Source organism: Diadema antillarum, unplaced genomic scaffold (assembly GCF_040938485.1).
Source record: "Diadema antillarum isolate AM-2024a unplaced genomic scaffold, OU_Dant_1.0 seq00000599_RagTag, whole genome shotgun sequence".
Taxonomy (NCBI): domain Eukaryota; kingdom Metazoa; phylum Echinodermata; class Echinoidea; order Diadematoida; family Diadematidae; genus Diadema; species Diadema antillarum.
In genome coordinates, this window is record NW_027271529.1 from 507,009 (window position 1) to 532,638 (window position 25,630).

Below are 25,630 nucleotides of genomic sequence, written 5' to 3' on the forward strand. Positions count from 1 at the left end.
ACGAATTTGAGATATTTGCGATTAAAGCTGCTTAAAAATCAAAGAAAATAATAGGAAGATATGGGATATTTTTAATCACAGCTTCAAGACTATTTCTTGTGTATAACAAGTGAAGTATCACTGGAAATGTTATATTTTGCCCTGTCTGATGATGGACCTACTTTGAAATGTTAACAAATGACACTTATTATGGCCAAACTTTAACGTTTGGCGATCAATCGTTTTCATTTTTGCGTATTTTTTGAAGCTGGTATCCAGTAAATCCAGTAAATCTATCCAGTAAAATTTATCCAGTAAATCTCAGGTCAATTCAGTCAATAGTGGTTTCCTATATTCTTGTGTGTTAGGTGAATGTGGTACATTTGTATTACAATACCCAGCAGGGATATCTTGAAGTAGTTAGGGGCTGTAGTTGAAGAGTTAGTATAGTTTAATGATTTTTTTTATTGATCGTAGTCATGGTGAGGACATTATTACATCATTATATACGTTATTGCAACTGATGTTATATGTAAAAACTAACCAACGTTCTGTGAAAACATGTGAAAGTTTAAAATCCCATAGCCTTCCCGCTCGATGATGGTAAAATTTCTGCCTTTATTATCATCAAAGTTAGCTTAATAATGGAGTGACAAGGCACTGTACTCAAGCTCCGTCATCTTTCCTTTTTCTTCTGTTCTTTCTCCTTCTCCAGTTTCTCTGTGCACGTGCGCTCTCGCCAATAATTGCTAAACTTTCTGTAAACTCAGAGAATACAATGAATGAACGAAACACGGAATGGGGAATGTGGCCGACTTGGTAAGCGAATATTTAAATTCCCCAATTGTTGCACTTGATACCAGCGTTCAAAAGAGCTACAGACCCTAACCGAGAAGAAGACGATGATGGGGGAAAAAGAAGAGGAAGACAGCGGAAAGGGCGGGAAAAAACTTGAGGCGATGCAGTCTGAGACGGTCGAATCGTAACAAACATCCGTTTCACTGTCGTGGTCTGCAACAACACTGTCGTTATGTGGCTCGACCCGAATGCATTTGAATCCTCCTTGACTCGTAAAAATCAGCCACCCTCGACATTTCAACAGCAACATCCTTATTTTTCGTCACTCAGTCGCGGCAGCGCGGCAAATGCCAAGAATTCATCGAAGATTCGGTTTCCGCCGAATTCTGGAAACGCGACTCGGGTATACCGTAGCGTCCCCCTGGAATTGAGGTTGCGTCCGTGCCAAGAAAAATGAAACATTGCGGAGACATAATCGTTGTGCGGAAGACGACATGGAGACAAGGTGGTTCACGTGTGGTAACGCTGTTAAACAATATCATACACACAATCCATATCAACCAATGTGAATTAGATGCATAGCAAAATCTGTCGTTACCTATTTACAGCGACACAATATTTTGGTAACTTCGATTTCAGTCTCACAAATAAAGGCATCAAATTTGATACTTCCTGACAGTATAAACAGCGAAAATGATAAAACAAGCTCATGTGGAAAAAAAATTGTTAACGATATGTCTATAATGTGACATTAATGTTTCCTGTCGTAAACGCAGTGAGCTCAAGATTTTCGGTGCATGAATAATGACAGAGCATGCTGAAAGCATGCCAAAACGTGAAGATAACATGTTGTACGCACAAAGGAAAGTTTGATCACGCACTTGAAACATCTGAGAGTTTATTTCATTATAAATATAGGCCTACTTAGTTTCGTATCAAATGCGGTACAAATCTATGGTCACGTATAAATGCCTTAGATGTGTTTTTGTACTGCAAACATGAAATTAGTGAGCGTTACTCCGGCTTTCGGTAATGGACAAGTCATTAGAAAAATAGAGTCAACGTAAACGATAAAAAAAATCCTCGCTAGTTTATATAGACCATCATGATATAAGTTAGCAAATAATTTCCGTAAGATTGGATGTAAAATGATATAAAAAACTGAAACCAACACATCAGGTTTACATTCAAAGATCAAGCAAACTACGGTCAAATAAAAAAGTCACATGCTGATGTTTCATAAATTCCACACTGATAATTCCATCCGCATTCCACCTTTAACATTGCGATGACTTTGTTGTAGGAGAAGCAATGTTCGTCATGTCTTTCGCCCTTCAAAATGCATCTCTGATAGCAGGTGATATTCATGTTTGACCTTAACTTGCTATTATTAAAATCAAACACAAAGGCCTATTCTTTTCCGTTCTGAGGGACGCTGGAAAGTGGGAGCATCAAGAGTTCGAAACCCACGAGTCATACAGCCCATGAGCTCGATACTAGGCAAACAGGGCCCACGAGTTCGAAACTAGGCAAAAAAAAAAAAAAAAAAAAGGCCCACGAGACCGACACATTAACCCCTGTGATATAATGTTGGTCTCGTAGGCATTTTTTGTCTAGAGTGTCGGACTCGTGGGCCTTGTTTGCCTACTGCCGGACTCATGGGCTTATTTGCCTAGTGTCGAGCTCATAAGCTGTACGACAGGTGGGCAGTATGACTCCTGGGCTGTTTGACTCATGAACCTTTTCCAATGTCAAACTCATGGGCCGTATGGCTCGGGGGATGACCCCAGTAGAAACGCCCTCCTATAACCAAAAAGCTTGTGTCGATTTATTAACTTACAACCATCTCCTAAAAGTCCTTATTGTTTAGTCATCAAAACTTTTTACTAGATAGGCTATGAACATCTCACTGCGCAACAAAATCCTACCGACACTGTTGATATTGGCAGCGGAGAACGCAAAATAGGAAAGACCGGAAATCCAGAACAAGGTCCCAAGAAGAGACTTGAAAACAAAGGAAGCACAAACTGTTCATGTTCCAAGGGTTTATACGGAGTTACACGAAGTAGACGACAACGAAGTGATAATTCCCGTATACTGGGCTAAATGTCGCCTGCCTGTCGACGGGGAGAACTGCTCGGGCCGTGTGGTCCTTAAATCAGGCTCGCTTTTATGAGACATGCGGTTATTACGGTTCTAAATCATGTGATGATATTTGAGACTATAGCTGTGGTCGAGTACAGAGACAAAACTGACCGCGGCAGAAAAATAATTTTCTCATTTAAAAACTTTTTTTTGGTTGTTTTCCAGTGGAGATTGGGGTCACTGTCACTTGCTTTGGCATGATCGAGGTGCTAAAAATCTGCCTATGGACACTTAATTTGAGCCGAGGATACGCTTTTCCTCCCCCCCCCCCCCCAAAAAAAAAAAAAAAAAAAATCATGAGGAAGTTTTTCTGTATCATAAATATACTATACACAATGTGTATATATATATTTTTTCAGTTAATCAAGCCAGAGTGGAGTTCAAAGATGTGATTTACCGGAAACTCTGGATTAGTATACAAAACAAAATATAGTTTTGCGCATTCATGCCGCCCGTTATGGATCTATATACTGCGATTTCTTGTGAAATTCAGGCTTTAGACTGCGAAACATATCTCAACAAAATACTGCTAGGGCAGTTTGTCAATCAGTTGCAATGAAAATAACTCGACGCAAGAATTCCATCAAATTGTTAAAAAAAAATGAAAAAAATCATCTATTCATTTTTCGATCTATACACAGACAGCCATCCATCAGTTTACATTATATCTCTTCATATAACTATATAGGTATCGATCTACCTATCTATATTACTATCAGTCATCTATCCATTTACAGTCCGACCTCTCCTATCCAGCCTCCCTTTATCCGGATCTCTCTATTATCCGGACGCAATCTCGCTGTGATTTTTTTTTTTTTAAATCTAATAATTACGGTGGAAAGGGGATTTCAAACTCAAACAAAATTTCTGTACAAAGTCACATGAATTACATAATATTTCCAACATAATTCACATATATACATTCACATCAAAATGTCATCTAAAATAGCATGCATTCAGACATGGAATACAGCCAAATTTTGCGCTGATAGCAAGGAAAGAGTTTCAGTGCACGCTACCTGCATTAGGTTACATGTACATTTGCAGCTGCGTGTCTGCAACATTGAGTCTCCCATATCCGGCCAAATCCCTTATATCCGGATGAGCGCCGGTCCCGACATGTCCGGATAGGAGAGGTCTGACTGTACTATTCATTTCCGTAACTTGCGAAATACATATATTTCCAGCGTCTCGATGGCCATCGTGTTAAAAAAAAAAGAGCGATTGTAATACATGTACACTGTATAGGCCTATGGCTTACCTTCTGAGCATATCTAAGGCATGTAAGGCAGTATCCAGCTGGAAGGATATTACAGCGTACTTATAATTTAGACCTATATATGTATACATCTCTTACATTCAACTTTTGTTCCGGTGCAGCTTGGTAAACCAATAGTGCAAGGCAATCCACTGTGCCAAATATACTAACCTCTTGGGGATCGGAGGAAAACTGTTTAATGACGATGTTCTTACTTCTAATCTCCGCGCTCTGCACAGAAACGAAAATATATAAATTGCATCCGCCCGTAAATTACGCCGCAAGACATTTTTATATCAGCGTTTTGATTTAGTGATTATGGAGCTGAAGCTCAGAGAGCTGTGTTTATTTGTTGGGACGAAATATCCTGCGATATACATGGTAATTTGCAGCAGACAAAAGACGCGACGGGAATATGTCAGAATTTACTGCTACGTACAGGCTCAATCCCTCGTCAGACTTTGGTTGGCATTTTCGTTTCCTTCAATCTCATTTCCGTATTGAGTTTTCAGCTCAAGATTCATTTCAAAAGAAGTTGCAGACGATCACGTCTGGGAGTCTTCGAATGGAGCAAAGGTTAAATTGGTTTTGTTTTGTTTTGTTTTGTTTTAAAGTCGCTTATCTCATGTTTATAAGACGACAATGCGTCTAGATAAAATTATAACTTCGTGGTGTTCCGGAAGATATCAACATGATATGAGATACAATATCAAAATCTGTTTCAGGTTCCTTTTCCAATTCATGAAGTTAACCGTCAAAGGTTACTGTCATAATACGAGTGTTGTTGTTGTTGTTGTTGTTGTTGTTGTCGTTATCGTTGTTGCTGTTGTTGTTGTTGTTGTTGTTGTTGTGCAATGACTCGAGAAGAGTGTGATACATCGTACTCGTACCCTGGAGCTGAATTTCGGTGCAATGACGAGAGATTCTGATAGGTTATTCCTAGATGTTTTATATAGTCTACAACATACACTGTAAAAACATCGGTGTTAGATTTAACACCATGGGTGTTAAATCTAACACCGATCGAGTGTTAATAGAGGACCACACCCACGGGTGTAGAAAATGCATTGTGATGGTGTTGAGAAATGTTCACCTGGCACTTCGTGGTGTTAATTTGACACTGTGCTGGTGTTAATTCAATAATAACACCGCATGGTGTTGATTTGATATTGCTGGTGTTAATGTCAATGGTGTAACACCCGTCCAGCTTCAATAGGAGACCACACCAACTGGTGTTACTGTGGTGTAAATGTGTTTACATATTTTTTCAGAAATCAAGTACTTTATCGGAAAATTCTTGATCGTCTTGTTGAAGTTCAAAATCAACAAGGAGTGCAGTTACTCTTCAAAAAACAATTTTGTATTTTGAAATGACACCCGGAGGGGTTAATCTAACATCCATAAATGAGCACCGAAAATTAACACCAGCTCGGTGTTTCATATCTAACACCGGACTTTTTGCAGTGTACAATCGAAATCTCATTTCCTCTGACGATTGGAGTTTGCAAGAACATCATAGTACTAGCATCTAACATAAAGGGGTGACGAAGCACCCCCGAATACCCCCATAAAACACCATTCCATTTTCTTCTCACACTCACATTGGTAAATGCAGTATAGGGCCTGCACGCATTACACATAAATCGTCTAAATATGTCTACTACAGCACATGTGTAGGACGAGCCATAGTTTTGAGTCAGAACATCTTGTAGTTTAAAGGATTTCTTTCGGCATTTTGTGGTGTGTATTTCTTTTTTCCGAGAAGTCGACCGAAGACACCGGTAACGTGAACTCATCACTGGTGAGATCATTTCCCCCCAATCTGTTTTGTTTTTTTGTTCTTTTTTAAACCAAGGCATATATCTGAGCCTTTAGATGATTCCGCTTTAAATATAGGCCAGTGAAATCTGACTGGAAACTCCCAGGTTACACGATGTACTCTTCTAGTGAACTTCCTCAACGTCTGATTCCAATCATCGTGGTCTATTCTTTGTCCGGCTCCTCTCTCGGGGCATTTTCTGCCGAGTAACCGGCAGTTTTACTGTGCGGACAACCTCCGATGGTTAAACCGCGTTTCCGTTCGGCATCGAAAGAGGGCGGCGTCACCCGGAAATTTGGCCGGTACACGCCCTTTTATTACCGAGTTGGTTCAACGCTCACCCGAGTTACTACGTTCCTCACTAATCGTCCAGTCAGCCCTTAACAAGTTGGCTCGTGTTGTAGGCAAGTCTTTCGAAACATGTAACAATAGCTGTGGAAAGGAAAAAACAAAACAAAACAAAAACACTTTGCAGTTTGTCCAAAGTGCCGTGGAGGCATGGGGAATACGATAGACAAGATTATTTGTGCTCTGTCCGTCTCCCGGTCACTTTACACACACTTATTATTCTCATAATACAGGTTGATGACATCGACGAAATACAAAACCGATGAAAGATGAGAAATGATGAGGAGAGTTGTCAACGATCGAGATATGATTGATGAGGGAGAGAAGATGGAGGCAGGGAGGACGACGACGATGAAGAAGAAGAAGACGAGGAGGAAGGAAAAAAGAAAAAAGCAGAAGAGGGAGGAGGAAGAGAAAGAGAAGAGGAAGGAGGAGCTAAGAATATTTATATTATATTGGATGGCTATGAATGGGATACCAGGGAATATTGCACGAGTTAGGGCCAATATTGCACGAATCGAAGATGAGTGCAATATTGACCCTAACGAGTGCAATATTCCCTGGTATTCCATGAATCAATTACATTTTATTTTGATCACTCACATACATAACTTGTCATTACCTGAGACACTGCATCTTTGTTACTTTTGCAAAGGTACAAACGATCGAAAAATCTAACAGGGTACCCAAAGTGATACAATGAAAGTAGTCATCTCCACTGTGCCGTCGTGCGGTGCGTCGTTGCATTCTGCACTCTTAACTGTGGAAATGCGTCTACATCATTCGTCCCTTCGTCAATAACTGGGACTGTCGTCTAAGAACAAAACATGTATGACATTTTCGATAATGTATTCATCCATTCATTCATTCATTTTATTCATCCATCTGTCCATGTATTTACATACTTATATGCGATTTAATTCATACAAATGTATTCTCTCGTCGTGTCACCTTCATTCATTCATGTACTAATACATGTAGTCTTTACTCTGATACACGTATTACCTTCACACTAACAACCAATGTTAACAGCACCCCACCAACAACACATTTATTTAAAACGGAGACGTGTGTTTGCTTTCCGATTTAAAACATATTTGATATATGCACAATTATTTAGACTCGGAGCACACACATACAATTGTATAATTGTATAAATTGTATATAAAAGAGTTTTGGAAGGGAAAATAAAAAGAAAATAGCAGAAGCTTACAAGAAATACATGTTTGAACATGACGCATATTTTATATATCAATGGCCTATTGAACTTCCAAGATGGAAAAAAAAAGAGTTGAATTGCAGAAAGTGTAACCTGCGTCAGCAATCAGTTCGAAGGTATGATTTTGAAATATATACGGAGTAATGTGGAATTTTGAATGTGATGATAGTACTGAGTCCAAAGTGTAGTTTCAAAAAGTAAAGCATGATAACTGGGTGAGAACAGTAAAGCTTTCATATTCAGCTATGATCAAAATCTCAATTTTTAAAGGTCAAAGAGTCTTAATCAATGAACCCCTCAAGACTTAAAATGATGTCAATGAACTCCTCAAGACTTAATATGATGGAATCCAGCAAACAAAATGGAATTGTCATCCTGCATTCATCCTACATTCGTGGTAAGGTTATGTACGTCTGCAGAAAACAATAAATCCAAACATGTATACTGGTGCACACAGACTGACAGAAAAAAAAAAATATTCTGATGGCAAAGAAATACCCCAAACTTGTTTCAAAACTGAGGAAATGCCAGGAACAGATCATGGTGAGTAGAATGACGAGAAAATTCATACCTTTCATTTCACACCGTAATTACTTTATATGGACTGAGGAAAATAAAATGCACATCTAACAGTACCATAGCACATACATACTATTATGCAGGTGTACAGCCAACAAATAATTTTGATCACTCCATTTTTCGCCAAGTGTTATAAAGTGAAGAAACTTATCTTATGATTAATTGGGAGCGTGCATGTGACGAGGTATTTCTTTTGCCTTACACATAATTTTGCTTATGACCGGTTAATAACAACGTGAAGTACATGTACAATGACTGGTCATTAGCACTTTCAAGTCGAGATAGTGAACGGGTGAGATTCTATCGTCTTACTACTCGTGAAAATGGCTGCCGCGAAATTTAAAATGCCTACATTTGAAATTCTTTCAATGACAAGGATCTGCTTCATCATTTTATAAAACAAATAATACACATCTATTTTTGTTTGGGCATTAGTATAATTACCTGCAATCGGTACCTTGAAAACAGTCCACACTCTTGCCAAAGTACCTTGTGGGGTTAATACTTACTGTGCATACCCAAGAAGGTGACTGACTGCTACTTCATAAAGTATGTCTCATCAAATTGTAAGGACGATGTGAAATATAAATCATAATTACGCAAATGAATATGTATTTCTGCCAGAATGAAGAGCTCAACATGACAGTAAAACTCTTTCTTTGTTTTTTCTGTTTTTTTTTTTATTTGGTCTTTTGGGCCTGATGTTACCATCATAATATGATGAGAGATGGCCCTAGATTACCAAATTGTAAACCATAATCAAAATAACTTATACACTTTTTTATTTTTATTTTAATAATGTTTATTTTCATAAACATTCATGCAAATAACAAGGTTGCATGCCAGCATAGCAGTATTTAAAATATTCATTTGCTGCACAAATTATGGTAGCTTGAATCATGTGTTGATAAAAATAATCTTAAACGTGAATTACCTGCACACTGTATATTTGAGTACATTATACCATGATTTGAGTAGGGAATCCTTGTGTACATGCAATACCCTAAAGTTAGATTTAAATTGACACAGAATAGCTCTTCTTGTCTTTTGCATGGAGTGGTAGTCATACAATTTTGTAAAGTTTGTAACATTTTTTTTTTTTTTTTTTTTTTTTTGGGGGGGGGGGGGTCAGGTAATGAGAAACCTCTTACAAAATATGAAAGAGCATGGAATTCTATAAAGAGGAATTCAATGTTTATTCGATGAAAATCGGATTTGCAATGGTTGAGATATCCAAAACAGAGCTATCTTAATAAAAGGCGGGACCCAGCTTTTATTACGATAGCTTTGTTTTACTTTCTTTCTGGATGTCTCAGCCATTCCAAAACCGATTTTCATCAAATAAACTTTGAATTCCTCTTAAAACGGTATGCTCTGTACTATTTCATAAGTGGTTTCTTGGTATCTCACAAAGAGTTAAAAGCCCAATCCTCATCTCCACCAATACTATACCGTCACTTTAACACCGCTACAAACACTCCTTTTGATCATGGTTACGAAGACGAACATTGCACGCTGGAGGCATCTTCACTTCCGGCCATCACAACCCCACTCCTGTCTCCAATGGAATGGCAATGTTTGAAGATCTATCTGTCTACTCCAGGAAAAAATTTGGTCATCCAAACTCATTTCGTGCTGCGGCAGGTCCAAAAGTTCTCTCTCTCACACGGAGGTGGAATCAACTTGCGAGTGCCTGTGTCCAATAACGGGGAGCTATAAGCAATCCAAATATTATAAATTCTTTTTTTTTTTCACTTCTTCCGTTGAGCCAACACATAAATTGCATGATGTCCTATCTACCCTAGACAATAAAACAGGCAACAGTCACTGCCAATTCTAACTTTCATTTTGATGATACTGCATTAATGGAATTCTCAAGTACAGGGCTGATCCCAAAATACACTTTCTACAACTTTTGGAAAATGTTAATACAGCTGTAATTGTAATATTTATTCTAAGTTAATGCAAAATACCTTGAATCCAACATGTTTGGCAAACACTTAACATTCCAGAACATTCTCCTTTAATCCCTGTTGTGCCACAAAATTTGGACATTGTGTACAATGCTACGGGGGTTTCTACGTAAATTGACACTCAAAGAACAGAGTTAACCAGATACATCCAATCAGAGTGGCCCTTCACTATTTTGAGCAGTATTTGAAATATTTGATCCGAGATTTTTGCACTGTAAAATACAGGCTGCTTGTACATTAATCTAAAGAGGTCCCATTCATATGAATTTAGAGATGAGAGTGCAGGAGATTGGATCTTTGCACAGGTCCTTTACCTAACCATTTGCTCTTTTTGTGATTATTTTTATACTTATGTATGTATACAGAGTGTACATCTCTACATACAATAGAGATGTATAAATACGTACATACGTGTACATGTCAATGTACTAGCATTATATGTATGTGGACCCTTTTTTAGTGTGTTTGTGTGTGTATGTACGAGTGCATGTGGCTATGTAGAAGTGCATTAAAAAATGTATTTTTACTATATCTGACTATTTGTGTCTTGGTCACCTCAAAGCATGATACTACTCTTGCTAGCTGATTGTCATTTACAGGCACATGGTAAAATATCTGTGTTTAACATCACTATGATTTTTTATGTGACAGGTTAATCTAATCATGATATTTGCATCATTTCGTGACATAAGATATGATTTAGACAAGAGCTGATGCAAATTTGGTATCACTAACCTGGCACAATACACAGAACTATCAACATACAGTAACTCAAGGAGGTTTTACACATGGAGTTTCAACTGGCTGTAATTATTCAAACAGTTGTTCGATTTCTATTGATGTTCAAAGGAATTCCACAGGTGCACTTGTGCCTTTGATAATCAATGTTCCTTGCCGCCGTCTTGCTGAGCATTCTGAAGATTAATTTTGAACGTTATCATAATGTTGGCCATATTTTGCTTATCTATTTATCAAATGAAATGAAATTTCAATTAATGATTAAGCATGTAAAACAAAAATCAATCCCGTGCAGAAATTTGCGCAAAAGTGTAAATCAGAGCTGTATCATGTGAAAATGTTTAAAACTGTATCATCCTGGAAAGCCGGTTTTATCACTTTTCTGCTTAGTTTCCACAAATGAAACTAATATGGAATAATCTTCAAGTACAATTCTTTATTGATAGATATATCAGATTAGTGACCGGGTATGACCAGTGGAGTATTTTTCATCTTTATTTCAGCATTATTTGCTCAATTTCTATTCTCGCATCCTCGTGTCTGCACCACCTACCTTTATAAGAAGGGATAGCGAAAAGTAATTACCATCACAAAGAAATATCTTCCTTTGAAAGTGGCTAGTGATTATGCAATGAGACACAAGTCAATTGTCTTCCTATCTGCGCGGCAGATCCTGTTTGGCACATGCTTCAAATATTTTTGAGTGGCGGCTTCGAACATCTAGCAAAGGAATTAAGACGGTTGTGACTCCATTCTCTAGAACCTCCTTGAGTAACTGCACCTTACTGCAGCAGATGGAGCAAGCTCATGGTTGGAATACATGCCTCTCAGATGAAATACAATTGTTGACTTAGAGTGAGATATTCATAATTTGTTTAGAATTTTTCAAGCGCAGCCTGTACTTGCAGATGACCATTCTTCCTGCTGTTACAGTGAGCGCATCTGGGGGTTAATGAAAGGCACGCGAAGGCACGCGAACGCACTCGAAGGCTGAAACCAACGTTGACCACGTGAAAGAGACGCCTTTGCGTGGAGAGCACTTTCAAAGAGAGTTTACCGTGATCACTTCACTGGCGTCGGGTGAGGTATCAACCAAAGTACTTGTAGATGAGGTACATGATGACGAGTGTCACAATCATACCGCCAAAGAGAATGATCTTGTCCTGGAATGTTCGCTTCTCGATCAGCCGCATCACGGTGTTGCTCAGGCCGAGCATGTTCGTCACATCCAGCATCTTTCGCTGCGCTCCCTGAACGGTAAAACAGAGCAACACGTGATACTGCAAAGCAAGCTTTTTTCGCGGCATGAAATTTTCGTGAATTGTCACGGGCATCCAACACATATGATGTAGACAAGAACTTTTGCGTGCACTTTAATTTCACAAATCTTGGCTTGCGCTAAATTTGCACAATTAAAATGGACAGGAACATGCCTTGTCTTGCAGTAACATGTGATCAAAACCAGTCTATGTGTGGATATCTTCCTTTTGTTTAGTGCTTTATCTTTTTCTTACATTTTCTGGCAATTCGCTGTCAGTGTTTAATAAGATAGAGTAAACAGCTTACTTCATTTGAGCCCATTCTTGTTCATTATTCTGTTCGCTTGCAGAACTTTCAAAAGCCTTTCTTTATGGCTTCCTCACTTTTTACATGATTCTTAACTTTACAACAAATTTTGGAGGACTGAAATTCCCATTTCTCTTTACAAGCTCACAAAATGTAAATTCCTTTTTCTGATTTGTGCAGACTTGATGAATTTCTGCTGATTTTAATCTGATCTGTGTCCCACATCAAATACGCAGTGAAATTCTGAGGTGTCACTTTAATGATTACTGTAGCAAAATTTCTCCAGGGCTCAATGAGTTAAGGTGCCTGTATGAAACTCAATGACAATGTTACTTGCAACAAATTAAATTATACAACACCTGAAAAGATTCTAGGTATCTGATTGGTCAATTGCTCATCACCCAACATGTGGTGAAAGAACTACTGCATGCTGTCTTGTTTAGCCATGCAATTTTTGTTGAGAAATTTTGGATATCATACTGCTGACATCAACAATATGTATTGACTCCCGTTATCTAAGCTCTTGATCAACTCGTATATATTGCACTATTGCATGCAACTGACTGTGTGCATACCGTAGCACATAAGAATGTACTGTAAATATGGTCAGTTTTGCACAAGTAATTTTTTTTTTTTGTGGTGGGCTGGGTAAGATGAATTTCACATGTTTTTAATTCCCCATAATAAAGAAATTCATAAGTAGTGCATACTGTATACCGGTAAGCTGTTATTTTCGCGAGGGTTTAATTTTCGTGAATTTTGTGAATCACTGTTTGACCACGAATTTAACAACACATGAAGAAATCGCCATGGGCTAAGCTGCTACTTAACTTACATAGAGCCTCGGTGTCAATTCACGAAAACAGCATCTAGCGAAAATGCCCATTACCTGCTCATTCACGAAAATATCTGTACACGAAAATAACAGCTCATTCAGTGTAGCAAGCATTACTATCAGTGTACTTTATTCTTGCGCTTGTTTCTGGTTGTGTGAAATGCACAAAAATTTCGACATCACAAAAATTTCCACTTTTACAGTGTGTGAAATCAGTCCATGTTTGACTCATGCATTAATCTTAATACAGCATGTGTATAATTTTTTCAATGAAATCTAATGAACTGCTTCTAATCCATCTATCTCTAATGTTTTTCCCCTCTGATTTTTATGACATTTCTATTGTTTTGAAGTATATTATTTCAGCTTGTTTAGGCAAATTCCAGAGCTCACCTTCAAGATTCCTCTCTGATCTCTCAGGTTTCCTATCGTTGCTGCCCCTGATGAAAGCAGGTTGTCCATTTCTCGATGGCTGTTGTGCAATGACGTGTTGTGCTGAAGTTCATGGTCAATCATTACTGAGGTGTTATCATCCTGAAAAACAAGAAGTGAAAACATTGCAAATGCATACAAAAGATATATCTCAGTTTCTTCCTACATTTCTCCCTCTTATTGTAGATTAGTAGTCAACATGAGACAGAAAAAGCAGGTGTTCTCAATTACAAAAGCAACCTTTTTTTCTTTTTTGTTGAAGAAAATGAGGAACATTGGGCAGAGGCGTAGAAGGCCATGTAGTGCTTCCCTATCCAAATTAATTTTAATTTTAATTCTCGGTATCTCCAATACCTGGGTGCCATGCAGCCAGCATCGCTTTAGATGCATTATGGGATAGCTCAGGGGACAAACTTGCAACTGGTTTTGGCTGCATATGCACTGTTCTAAGGTCATGTTTCGTTTTAATCCAGGGGTATTTTTGTTGAAGACTTCTTTGCTTTCCATCATGTAACCAGCACCATGAAGCCATGCAGTAGTGAACCATGACTCCAGTGACCAGAAATCAGTAAAATTTAGAAGTTTTGAACTCTTTTTTAGCTTAATTCTAACAGAAGAAAAGAGCAGTAACCACAAAAAGCAGACAACTAGAAATGTCGCTATGGTGACTGGTATGCCTCCGCCATAATGCATGGTTCTCCTAATAAGTCTATAATACGACTTGACAATGTGTGATGACAGTCGAACATAATTGGTAAAATATCAAAGTGACAGGCTTGTCACAAATGTGCTAAATGTTCACTTTCTTGAACTAGATTTAATTGGATGAATGGCTATACTGTCTACGAGTGCAAGTATTTGGGGATTTGAGGATTTTTACTTGACTTTTGACCCTTTTATAAGTTTATGCATCGAGTAATTTTCAAGGTATGGAGCATAATTCCTCTGGCGACACTTCATGGCGGAGGCATAAAAATTGCATTGAATCACATGGGATCTGAGACACGTGCAAGACAGCCAGAAGCGACAATAATGCTCCCAAGGAATCTCATAGTGCATCTGTGACACAGGGCTCTGCACAACGTGCGCAGAAGCTTTTTGTGCATTGGCGAAGTAGAGAATTCTCCCTATCGCATATAGCTCTCCGAATCTGAACGCGTGTGGCGCTCTAATTTTTTAACCTTTAATTCTTGGGATATAAACTTCCGGTTATGAACGTGCGATGTGTAAATGTACGCTTTTATGCACATCGAACGCCGAAGTACTAGTATTCACAGTTTGTATTAAATTCTGTCTTATAATCTGTCGAATAATAGAGTTATCTTCTAATCTGTAACTTTTTGATGAATGGGATTCTTCTGCAAAGCGGCCCATGAATGCTGGGCCGATGATGCAAAACAACGAAATTATGGAAAATATCTATAGATGAAGGACGTGGCGTGGGTAAACCGCAAAACCAGAAGTGTACGTCCCAAGAGCGATCGATCAGATGTCGGTATCGCAAGGTGACATCGCTTGATATCGGCTATATGCGATAGGGAGAAGTGGAGGTGGGTGGAGGTAGAGGTGAGGAGGGGATGGGGGTTCCTGCTTGGAAGAAAGCTCACGTTGGCTGTGAATCGTCTCGTGAGGAGCTCCTCCCTGTCTCTCTCCTCCTGCTCTCTCAGCTGCCGTCTGTGCTGGATGTTTCTCAGGGCGGCGTTTAGATGCTGGCAGTCGTACTTCAGCTGGTCTACCTTTCTGGATGTCAAAAGAAAAACAAAACAAAACACTGAATCGGTGCAATATCTTCTTTCTTTGTGAATTCACAAACATTTTCATTGATCCCTTCAGTGAAACAAACACAATGAATGGACCAGGGTAACATTAACATTTCATAAAATATGTCGGGAAAGCAACTCTGTGTAGAATAACAACTTCCTGAAGCAACAGCCAATCATGAAGCAGGATTCTTGTCATCACTATGACACTTACTACTGCATTATTAACTAAAGAGTTGTTATCATAGCAACTTGCTTATGAAATTTGGCCCGGTTTTCACATGTGTCCTCTATTGTTTTTTTGTTACAGTTTGATACATGCTGTTCATACACTAATTGTTATTTTTTTATTTCATGCTCTGTAGGTATTGGAATATTGTAATCTATGACGGGTGAGACGAAATATGTTTGATCTACTTTGGGCAGAGTCATGAAATATCTTTTTTCCTCAAAGAATGGAAAGTAGCAGGGCTTGATATAATAGCAGTGGCAGACTGGCCCAGAGCCACAATAAATTGATCTCCTGCCACCAGATCTTTGGGTAGCCTAATCGCGCAGCTATAATTCAAAATGAATTTTTATATTCCATTTATTTCGGGCAACTACACGGCTTCTTCAGGACACCAAAATTTTGTATTCAAAGATTTTAGTGGCCCAAATGGGCCACCTGAGAAAAAGATGAATGTCAAGCCCTGAGTAATAGCATTTTACGCATGAAGATCGGGATAAAGATAATGATCAGTGGTGCCATAATCAAAGCTCAATATCGAGACACCTTAGTTCCTCGACTCTTTAGCAGCATTTCGCGAAATTGTTAGGAAGTCCCGATTTGCAAAAAATTAGACTTGCTAAAATGCCTTATACAATACAGTGCACTCCTGTTATAACAAACACGGTTAAAACGAAACTTTGGTTACAACGAAATAAAAAACCAGGTCCCAAATTATCGGCTCTATCTTTTATTATTTACTGTACTTGTTCGGTTGTAACGAAATTTCGATATAACGAAAGAAAACTGCCGGTCCCGAGGACATCGTTATAACGGGAGTCCACTGTACATTACAAGCCTTATCAAATTACTACCAGAATAGATACTTTGCTTTAGTGCTCGCATTTCATCAGTTTTAGTCATTTTTCACATCCTTGTGTGGGGAATCTTCTCCATTGGTTGCCTGTACAGGAGCGTATTCGGTTTAAGATACTTCTTTTGGTTTATCACGTTATTGAGGGAACAGCTCCTGATTACAATGTTTGTTTGTTTCGTCAATACCAACCTTCACGAACTCTTCGATCCTCAACTTCAGGTCTCTTCCATATTCCGTTTTCTAGGAAATCTTGGGGGGAACGAGCTTTCGCTCACGCTGGACCAACACTGTGGAATTCACTTCCTCGTGAGCTGAAAGACTCAAGCTCTCTAACATCTTTCAGGAGTAATTTAAAATCCTATTTGTTTAGCAGTGCATTTTGACGACCAGTGTCTTTTGAAGACAGACTTTCATGTCTTTTTTTTTTCCGCTTCTTCATCTTCTTCTATTACGGTGATGTACTTGTATCTTCAGTCTGTTTGCTTTGATGTACAATTGTAAGCGCCTTGAGCATTTAATCAAAGTGGAGAACGGCGCTATAGAAATTGTATGTATTACTATTATTATTATAATGATTGCATCTTATTTTAACCCCTCTGAGCCACATGTGAATAAAAATGTTTTCAAACACATTTGTATCATTGGACAAATCTTAACATGTGTGGACATAAGAAATTGGGGCAGATGACCCCTAACTATGATTACCTTACACCATTGTATATATGGGCAGTGGGGCAGGGATGGGGGAAGCAGCAAACACGAGTCACACTCACAGCTTTGCATTTTGTCGTCTGGCAGGGGGCTCCTTGTTCACCATGATGTCCAGGGTGTCACAATTGCTTGCCACCTTGTCCAGTCTGGCCCTGATTTCATTTTCTACCACTGTTGAGGGAAATCACACCAAGCAGGAAAAAGTAGGGTTTGTGAACTCCATCAGTACCACTAACACCCCTGTGATAATCCAAATGTCACATGTACTTTGAAGGAGTGAACTTCAGGGGGACTAAAGAACAATTCATATCAAAGGAATAAAAGAAAACAACAACATTCTTTCGATGAAAGTTTCAGTCAAAGCAAACACAATGTGTTATAAATGTTGTGGCAATGTGAGTGATAGTTAGCAATGTCATTTGGACATCCTGTGGAGATCTTGAAATAGCGACCTTGGTCACCTGACTTTAACACTACGGAGGCAAAAATTAACACCTTCATTGCCAACATCATCATCATCTTAGGAAAAATGTATGCCACTTTGTATAAAGTGTGATTTTCAGTCATGTTGCATGATCTACATTTGTATCACCGGTACGGAATATACCAGAGAGTCAAAAGTATCGACACTGCGTAGGAAGTTGTACAATATTTACATACAATGTGCATCTTCTCTTTTTGCCTGCTCCACTCGACTCAGTCCATTTTGAACATCCAGAACAAGCCTGCATGAAGCAAAAGCCAATAACACAAATTGTAGAAAGAAGAGGCGAAACATGTAATTCACATAGTATTCTGGAAGCAGAATGTTTACAGTAAGTTCCACATAATAATAATAATAATAATAATAATAATAATAATAATAATAGTCAGTTCTTAGAAATGCATAATACCATAAGATAGTCTCTACAGATGCATTATACACTCTGAGCTGGACTGGTTTACTGCAGCATTCTGCTCAATATGCAATGATTTCATAAATGCACTAGGGTAAAAAAAAACAACAAGAAAAACAAAAGGTTAGTTTGTGGTGGTAGCACCATGGAATAGTGGATGAAGTGCTTCATTTGTAAACATTCAAGGTTTGGGGTTTGAATCCTGCCTGGGGCATGTATCCTTGGACAAGATGTTTTGCTGACAATGTCCTCTTGACAGAGGTGTAGAAATGGGTAACTGGTAACGCGTGATACACAGATATCCTCCATAAACACTCTATCAAAGCACTGAACTCCATAAGACAAAAAAAAAATGTAGGCCTATTGCAACTGATTGACAACTTGCCCTACATCGACATAAATAAGCACTGATTATTTCAGTGGTAGCCATGATAAAAGAAATCATGGGCGTACATACTCGAGCAGGATTCAAACCAACAACCTCCTGATCTCCGGACAGGCGTCATCTCCAATACACCACCTACTGTGACCTAGCTTCTGCCCGACAGCAAGTATTGGTTCTAATCCTTAGTCAGTATAGCATGCAGCGGGTACTCTTTTATCATGGCTACTACTAAAACACTGATCAATTCAGTGCTTTAAATATTTATGTCGATGTAGGGCAATTTGTCAATCAGTTGCAATGAAAACATCTCGACGGAAGAATTTCATGAATTTGAATGAGGTACAGTGTAGGCCTAATTAAAACCAGCACTTTCCGTGCCAAATTCGACTGTGCGCAAAAGCATAGGTTTTACATTTTCGACAGCGTTATGGTCGAATTATGGGTGGCTTGAGCTTGCTTTACTGGTGGACAGGCAGATCCTGGGTTTTGGGGGGCTAAATTATTTTAGGCTTCTAACTTCAGCACAGCACCCAAGCAACCTAACCCTATTAACCACTAAAGCCACCTAAATTTAATCATATCATATTATTAATTTACTTTGATACACATCCCTTATTTTTTTTTTTTTTTTTTTTTTTTAGCAAGGGTTAAATTTACATATGGCTGTGCTAAGTTAGAAGCCTAAAATAATATCATTTTATAGCCCCTAAACTAACGTTAAAACCCAGGAATCCTGCCAGGATTGCCGGACAGGCAGAGGTGGAAAAATTTAGCAGACATCTTCTTACAATTTATTATAACACAAAGCAACTAGATCTAGTACTAGTAGTAGTAGAGTCTAGATGTAGTTCTAAATGATTGTTGGCAAAACAGAGAGCTTGCAGAGTCGCAAATGGAATGTGACAATTTAGTGCAGGATATAAATAATTACTGGTATATCATAATCAAAATAAACAATTAATTTAACAGTGGCAGTGTGCCATTTATCTGATTTATGATTTAGTGAATAGGGTCTCTAGCATTTTAATGAAGTGTGACTGTTAGCGTTGTTATTAATGACCCTCTGACTTGAGGCTGAGGTTCTGGGTACAGCCTTGACAGGCGGACAAACATTCATGCGAGTGTTTATTTTTTTAAACAACGAGGAACAGAAAACTATCATCATTATTATCTAGAGAAGGCCAAAATTGTCAAATCAACACCCTGTCCCTATAAATGCTAGGACCTGTAGAACAAAATAGCAAACATGTAAATAAATGCATGGGACTGCATACTATTCTGCCGGCTCCCTGCTTGCAAACATACGGCAAATTATATCTTGCTTATCTTAAAGCAGCAGCAGTTCTATGTAAAGCCGGATTTACTTACCAATTTGTCTCGTGGTACAATTTCTCCATATTTCTTTCCTTCGTCAATGAGGTAGTGATACGCTACCTGATGTTCGACCAATGCAACACAGTTTTAGTTTAATGCCAACAACGCGCCGGTCCCAGCTATTCGTACACGTCCACGTACGTACGTACGTACACGTCTAGCTCGTCTGACGTTGAATACTGCACAGCGGCACTCAGCTAGCTTGTCTCTGGTCACAGCGTAGCCAGCTGGTGTACACGTTGCCTAAAAATTAGGGGGGGGGGGGGGATCGAGGGACCCGAGCGATGGGAGAGAGAGAGGGAGAGAGATGGGGAGAGAGAGGGAGAGAAGAGAGAAGATTAACAAGAAGAAGAAGAAGAAGAAGAAGAAGAAGAAGGGGGAGGGGAATAATAGGAGGAGAAAGAGGGAGTCGTGAAGGGGGGGGGGGGGCACAACGTTTTTAGAAATTATATTTGGATGCCCGAAAAATAATTTTGGTGGCCCGAAAATAGAGCGAAACGAAAGAACTATTTCCATGATATAAAAAAAGTAAAATAAAACCATGATAAATCGTGTTAAAATTGGCAAGTTTCTGTAAAATAAAGTGCTTCAAATGCAATGGATTTTGACTATCATGAGAAGTAAAAAAAAAGGAAAAAACATTAGAATTTCAACTATTTTTTAGTGTGTAGTGTGCGTGTTGTAAAATGTATGTTTTTTCTCATCCAGAATATTACAGGGGTAAATAACTCGCCGCTCAGTGTTTCGTAATTGTCATCAGTAGATCAGCGGTGTCTTGCCTGCCGCGACCAGGGATGCCATCATATCGCCGCTAGCCTTAATATGAACAAATCATTTTTTCTCTCACGGCCAAACTCCACTGCCAAATCATGTCAATCCAGTAAAAGACTAAGTATACTCACTCCTATAATTATGTTAAATAATCATTTTCATGAATATAGTGTCATGGGAAATCATGTTAATGCCTCAATTCAATACACGTGTATTGAATATGTAATACAGTATAGGAGAACTGAGTCACATTATTGGTAATTGAAGCCCTGTGCAGTCTGATGATAGGCCCTATACCGACCAATGTTCCCGTAATTATAATTATTGTAATACATTGTATTCTCTTTCAATTCTAATGATTTTTCTTTTTTTAACTTCTCATAATAGTCACAGTCCATGGTATTTGAACACTTTATCTTACAGGAACTTGCCAATTTTAACGATTATCATTGTGTTATTTTACTATTTTCATATCATGGAAATAGTTCTTTCGTTTTGCTCTATTTTCGGGCCACCAAAATTGTCGGGCATCTGCCCAGAAAGAAAAGAAAAAATACATTTGGTTGGCCACCAAAAGAAAATGTTAGTGTCAAACCTCGATTTATGAATGTATGCATGTATATAAAATATAATATATATGTATATATATATATATATATATATGTAATATATATATATATATATATATATATATATATACAGTAAGAGGAATAACGATGTCAAAGCTACGCACTGATTTCTCCCCCTTTCTCATATCTCATATAATATATATATATATATATATAAACAAGAAAGGGAAAACTTACCAGAAACAAATAATAAATAGTTAAAACTTCGAGCAAAGAAAATGGGTTTTCATCCCGATGAAAACCCATTTTCTTTGCTCAAAGTTTTCACTATATGTATATATATATATATATATATATATATATATATATATATATGTATATATTCATTTTTGTATTCTTTCGTTCATTCATACACATACTTATATGTCTTAAAAATTATTTACACTGCATATATTGAAAGTTGTCAGCCCTGACAAGTTTTCAGTCTCTGACGATTACCATAGTAACAGTCGGTAGCCAGAGCTTCTCAGCCAATCAAAACGAAGGATTTGACTGAACTTGTCAGAGACTGACAACTTGTCAGGGCTGACGATTACTTTCATAAAAAGGTGCCCTGGACGACCGCAGATAACGAAAGTAACCACAGACTACAAGGCAAATCACGAACCTCTGTATGGAGAATGTGCATGGATTTATTCCTGCTTTGCGACACATCAAACCACCAACGGGTGCAGACATCATCAAGAAAAGTGTTTGACAGTTATAGCCTGAAGGATAGTGAATGAAAGGTAGAGTAATCAATTACACAATGCTACACACCTCCTTTATACCATGCTTTAGTTGACTCAATTGATTGAGTCAATTTTAAGAATCCACAACAGTATAGAGGTAGCATGTCACACTGAAAGGAAATTGAGATTAAAAAGTGAAAATATAAGATAAAAATGATGATAAAATATGGCTAAAATCATTTTCACAAGAGTATAATGACTGCAAGAGTCATTTAATATCGAACCACGCTTGCGCATGTGGAAATCTGCCTTAAGTCATGTTTTAACCACTTATAATCTTGCAATCGGAATATGATTTTTTTTTTCATTGAAAATGGGGAAAATAATAATCGTGAGTACTTCATAAAAGGCATGGCATAGTTTTGGTTGAGATGAAGGATTCAGATTTTAACTTTTGGCGAGATAATTAGAAACCACTTATCAAATACTAAAGAACATACAATCCTGAGAGGTATTCAAAGTTTTGATGAAAATCGGTTTTGAAAAAAAAAAAAAAACTAAAGTAAAACAGAGTGGTCCTAATTAAAGGTGGGTCACACCTTTTATTAGGACCTTTTTGTTTTTGCCATATCTCAGCCATTTCAAAACCAATTGTCATCAACACAAAGAGAATCTTAGTCTTTCCATTTGAACTTAGTATACAGTGCAGTATGTATACATAATGATACCGGTAACTCTTATAGTCAGAGAAAGTGGATGGAGGTACAATGGTTATAGCCTATTACAGACTTTTATACCGCGTTTACAGAGCTATTCCAGACGATTTACCAGTATATGGAGTACATAAATCGATAGTACCATTTGTAGATTAGTAGAATTTACTGTATGGATGGTCCCTGAGCAGAATGAACCCATACTCTAAAAACCCAAAACAAAGTAAACTGAACAAGGATGATGACACAGGATGATAGGCGGCTCACAAATTCCAGTATCAATAGCAATGCAATAGCAGCTAGTCCCACCTGGGTAGAATTTATGCTTTTTTTTTTCTTTCTTTCTTCTTCTTTGAGCACCCAATCATGGTTTCTTATGTGAAGCTACTATGTTGTCATAATTGTACATCGTGATTTGTTACCAATTTTGAAAATATTCTTATTTCTCATCCCAATCAATATAGACTCTCCAACTGTGTAACCATTGTGACTAAACATTTGTGGCGTTTAATTGCAAAAGTCGGAAAGTCATCCGAAAATCTCCTTCTGTTTACTTTTCCTACTAACTTTAGTCATTTTATTCCGGAAAACTCACACATTCATGTGCCCCGTTGCATAAAAGTTACTATTGTGGTAACTTTGCCATTCAATGGTAACTACCATGGTAGCAATACTCAACAGCCAATCAAAATCAAGAATTCCATGGTAGTTACCACTGGATGGCAAAGTTATCACAATAGTAACTTTTGTGCAACGGGGCCCATATGGAGTATATTTTTGTTTTACACAACACATGTATAGATTCTTGCCATCTGATTGGATGAATGTGAGTCACATGACATTCAGAAGAATCAGTTATCCCACGCTCACTCTTAATGCGCAGTGCAATATAGACATCAGTATATTGAACGGTAAACCAAGCGAGCCAGATGTGCAATACAGATCCTATAGGACACAGTGAACTTGTGTATCGTAGTAAAGCATTGATGTATACGCGCACCCGTTTGCGCTGCCAGCAAGACCTATATAGAGCCAGATCTAAATCTAGGCCCGTTAGTCCTCCTCCTAGATAGGCTTAACGTTTGATCTATTTTGGTCCAGACCAGGTCTATATTGTGTGTTGTATAAAACAAATATGTTTTATCATTCGTGCGACGGTTCGAATATTACAATCGGTGCAATTTTAACCGTTCTATTCAACTCCGCTTCGCGTCGTTGAATAGAACGGTTAAACTTGCACGCTCATTAACATTCGGAACCATCGCACACGACATTGAATATTTTGTATATCATAATACTGCTGAACAGTATATTCTGCTTCACACTGAGTATAGGCACAACGGAATAAAAAAAAATCAAGTTCAACATAATATCAACTATGCAATGTACTGAAACAGACGAGGGTATATACCCGTTTCATATAGCAATACCTAAATCTACTGCATGCAGCATAATTATGATTAGCGTCCTGTTTCATTAATGGGCTTGACAGTCATGAATCAAGCAGCTTCGAGCATTACAACTGTTGCTGTTGTTATAAACAACGTATTTAAGTTGTTACTGGTATGTGTGATAATCTAATGTTCAGCTGGGCAGTGAATTCCATTGCGTGATGGGATACACACCCTGCGAACCAACATTGCTATCGAGTCTGCATGGCAATAATCAAAATGCATGAAATCACGTCTTTGCATACCGGATCTACGACAGTCAGAGTGATTCATTATTATGCCTGTATTTTGTTTTTTCATCATCAACACTGACAATGACCAAGAGGATTTAAGTCCAATCAAGTAAACAGCCGACAAGTGACAAGGTAGCAATAGAACTGTATATGATATCTGTATCAATTAACTGTATATTATTCAATTAAAGTCATATCAAGAACAAATACTCGGAATCCCTGTGGAACGGTTAAAAATTCTGTAAGATGACTAAAAATAAAGATTATTCACGAATAACTTATTTAGATTTTTTTTCGACTCCAATACAGATTGTCAGCACAGATGACTGTATATCAGTACTGTTTTACAGTATAGGAAGACATTTTGAGTCGTATAGACTGTTTTAGTGATTATCCTTCATTATGACTTCTGAACTGGGTTTACGCTGGCTTAATGCATATAAATGCACGGCGAGTTTTACAAGAGTTTTATCAGTTTATCTGCAGAGAGATAAATACAATATTGTACATGGTAAAATTGGCTGGCAACGTTGATGAACGCTCTTATACAATATTACACAAATGCATTCATTACGTAAAGTCAACCTTATTATAGTCTCCGCTTAATTGAGGATGTTTATGACTTAGAATGATACAACTGATGTGACTTTCCACAGCTCATGGAGGCTTCACATAAATCGGGTGAAATTAGACGAACAGAGAGTAGGGGGCTTCGTTTTAGAATGGAATCTAAGTAAGAGGTTACTGAAATATCAGAGTTTCACTTTTATCTTTTTATGAAACGCTGGTTTTACCGCAAAACACGTTCAAAGCAGAGGTATACAGTAATGATGTCATGCCATCACAATATTCACACATTGATTCTGTTGACTGCCCTTGTTTTCACGTGAAATCAGAGAGAAACAAAATTTATATTTAATTTTCTTGCGCCTCCAGGGCGGAAGGGATATTTTTGCCGAAATATCCCACCAAAACCATAATCTGAACGACACATGCATATTTTGTTTAGATATCAATGGGAGAGCAAGTTGTGATCTGATGAGGTCATAACATTTGATGAGATGATCACTGACCACCCCATCAAATTTGCAAGCGTGTTACGACAAATACCACTACTCGGTACACTTTAACCTTTAACTTTTAACCCTCCGTGCCAGAACTTTGGACTGAGTGTTTACAACGCTGTGGGATTTTATGTGCCAATCGGAACTCAAGGCACCCAAAGAGTTAGATTTAATAATGTAAATGTACATGCCCTTCAA

At 38.0% G+C, this 25,630-nt stretch overlaps 1 protein-coding gene across 1 annotated transcript; it reads right to left on the minus strand.

The window, feature by feature from the left end:
• Window positions 1–11,892: 11,892 nt before the first annotated feature.
• LOC139735816 (Golgi SNAP receptor complex member 2-like) lies at window positions 11,893–20,026 on the minus strand. Its single transcript, XM_071646565.1, has 6 exons — window positions 19,895–20,026; window positions 17,906–17,970; window positions 17,308–17,416; window positions 15,297–15,429; window positions 13,651–13,791; window positions 11,893–12,106 (listed from the first exon to the last, which is right to left on the minus strand). The coding sequence occupies exons 1-6, from the start codon at window positions 19,921–19,923 to the stop codon at window positions 11,945–11,947; spliced, it is 639 nt and encodes a 212-aa protein (XP_071502666.1). The 5' UTR covers window positions 19,924–20,026; the 3' UTR covers window positions 11,893–11,944.
• Between the last annotated feature and the right edge of the window lie 5,604 nt (window positions 20,027–25,630).

Coding starts and splice junctions, on each gene's coding strand:
- LOC139735816 (XM_071646565.1), bottom strand. CDS start 19,923: ATGGAGAAATTGTACCACGAGACAAATTG. Junction 17,417..17,905: donor AAAAAGAGAAGATGCACATT/GTATGTAAATAT, acceptor TTCCCTCAACAG/TGGTAGAAAATGAAATCAGG. Junction 15,430..17,307: donor AGACGACAAAATGCAAAGCT/GTGAGTGTGACT, acceptor TTTGACATCCAG/AAAGGTAGACCAGCTGAAGT.